Source organism: Octodon degus, unplaced genomic scaffold (genome assembly GCF_000260255.1).
Source record: "Octodon degus isolate 3935 unplaced genomic scaffold, OctDeg1.0 scaffold04431, whole genome shotgun sequence".
In the NCBI taxonomy this organism is placed as follows: Eukaryota; Metazoa; Chordata; class Mammalia; order Rodentia; family Octodontidae; genus Octodon; species Octodon degus.
The window spans coordinates 1-1,610 of record NW_004529007.1 but is presented as its reverse complement, the minus strand read 5'-3'; the positions used below and the strand labels follow the sequence as shown (position 1 = coordinate 1,610).

The window sequence follows — 1,610 nt, the reverse complement described above, 5'->3', positions numbered from 1 at the left end:
GGTTAGCCTTGGGGTTCAGGGGAGCCTCGGTCAGCAGCACGGGGTGCTCCTCGGGAGCCACACGCAACTCGTTGTAGAAGGTGTGGTGCCAGATCTTCTCCATGTCGTCCCAGTTGGTGACAATACCGTGCTCAATGGGGTACTTCAGGGTCAGGATGCCTCTCTTGCTCTGGGCTTCGTCTCCCACGTAGGAGTCCTTCTGACCCATGCCTACCATGACGCCCTGCAGAGAAGGAGCGAGTTCTCAGTCCGGATCCACAGAGGGGAGGGTCCCCCACCGAGGACCACGCGGCTGGTGGCCCTACCTGGTGCCTTGGGCGCCCCACGATGGAGGGGAAGACGGCGCGGGGGGCATCATCTCCCGCGAAGCCGGCCTTGCACATGCCGGAGCCGTTGTCGACAACGAGCGCAGCGATATCGTCATCCATGGCGAGCTACCGACAGAAAGAACCATGACTAGAGGGTCGCGGGCGCGGTCGCCCCCGCCCTGCCCACTTCCGGCGCACAACAGCCTCGAGCCGCCAGGGGGCGCCGGAGCGCGCCCATCTTGGGGACAAAGGAAGCCCGGCTGGCCGTGTTATTACCATAAAAGGCAAACGCTGGTCGGAGGCGGCCCCGCTGCGCGCGGCAGGAAGCCAGGCCCCCGCCCCTCCCCACCGGGTGCCGGCTCCGCCTCAGCCCAGTTCAAACTGCGACCAGCTGGGCGGGCGGGCGCGCGCATGACGGCCACACCCGGCAGCGCGGCAGGAAGCGCGCGCATGCGCTCCAGCGGCTCGGCGGCCCCACCCCTTCCGGCCTACGGTCCCGCCCTCGCCCCGGCCAGCGACGCGTCGCTGAGCCCCAGTGCGCACGCGCAGTAGCGCCCCAGCCCCCACCCGGCCCGGCCGGCTCCAGAGCGCCCGCCCCGCCGAGCAAAGGGGCCGGCTTGGACAAAGACCCTTTCCCGGAGCGGAGAAGGTGCCGAGGCCCAGCGCCGGACCCCTGGAGGGGCAAGGGCGCACCTCATCAACCGCTAGTCGAGTAGCTTTGAGTGTCTACACCGCAATCCCAGTGGCTCTGTAGAGTCCACGCCGCGGCCCGAGTAGCTAAATCCCCACGCGCCCGCACTGTGACCCAAGTAGCTCCGAAGTGCCCGTCGCGGCCCAACTGGACCCCCAGAAGTGCCCACACTCCGACCCCGCGGCTGCGCACGGACACGGCGTAGGCCTCCTCGGGCCGGCCAGGGCGGGCCGAGTGGCGGGAGCGGGCCTTACCTGGTAGCGGTGTGGACCGGCGGCAGAGAAGGAAGAGGATGTTCTCGCGAGCTGGACGCGGACTCGGCAGTTGCTGCGCGTCGCGCCGCCGGGTTTTATAGGGCGCCACCGTGGGCCGCTCGAGCCATAAAAGGCAACTTTCGGAACGGCGCGCGCTGATTGGCCGCGCGCCGCTCACTCACCGGCCTCGCTGCACTGTGCAGCATTTTTCTACCCCCTCTCCCCTCCTTTTGCCAAAAAAAAAAAAAAAAAAAAAAAGAAAGAAAGAGGAAAGAGGGAGAAAGCGAGATTGAGGAAGAGGGTGGAGAGTTTTGGCGTTGGCCGCGCATAGGTGCTGGGGGCGGCCAGCCGGGAGGT

The 1,610-nt window shown here is 67.1% G+C and overlaps 1 protein-coding gene across 1 annotated transcript in view; it reads right to left on the bottom strand.

Moving 5' to 3' along the window:
• Positions 1–1,337, bottom strand: part of LOC101588623 (actin, cytoplasmic 1-like) — a gene marked incomplete at its 3' end in the record, with an annotated part of 2,690 nt that extends 1,353 nt beyond the window's left edge. The window contains exons 1-3 of the mRNA XM_004648829.2: positions 1,254–1,337; positions 306–434; positions 8–223 (exon numbers count right to left, since the gene is read on the bottom strand). Of these exons, the coding sequence (XP_004648886.1) occupies positions 8–223; positions 306–428 (339 nt within the window). The remainder of the gene's footprint in view (positions 1–7; positions 224–305; positions 435–1,253) is intronic.
• Positions 1,338–1,610: the final 273 nt, after the last annotated feature.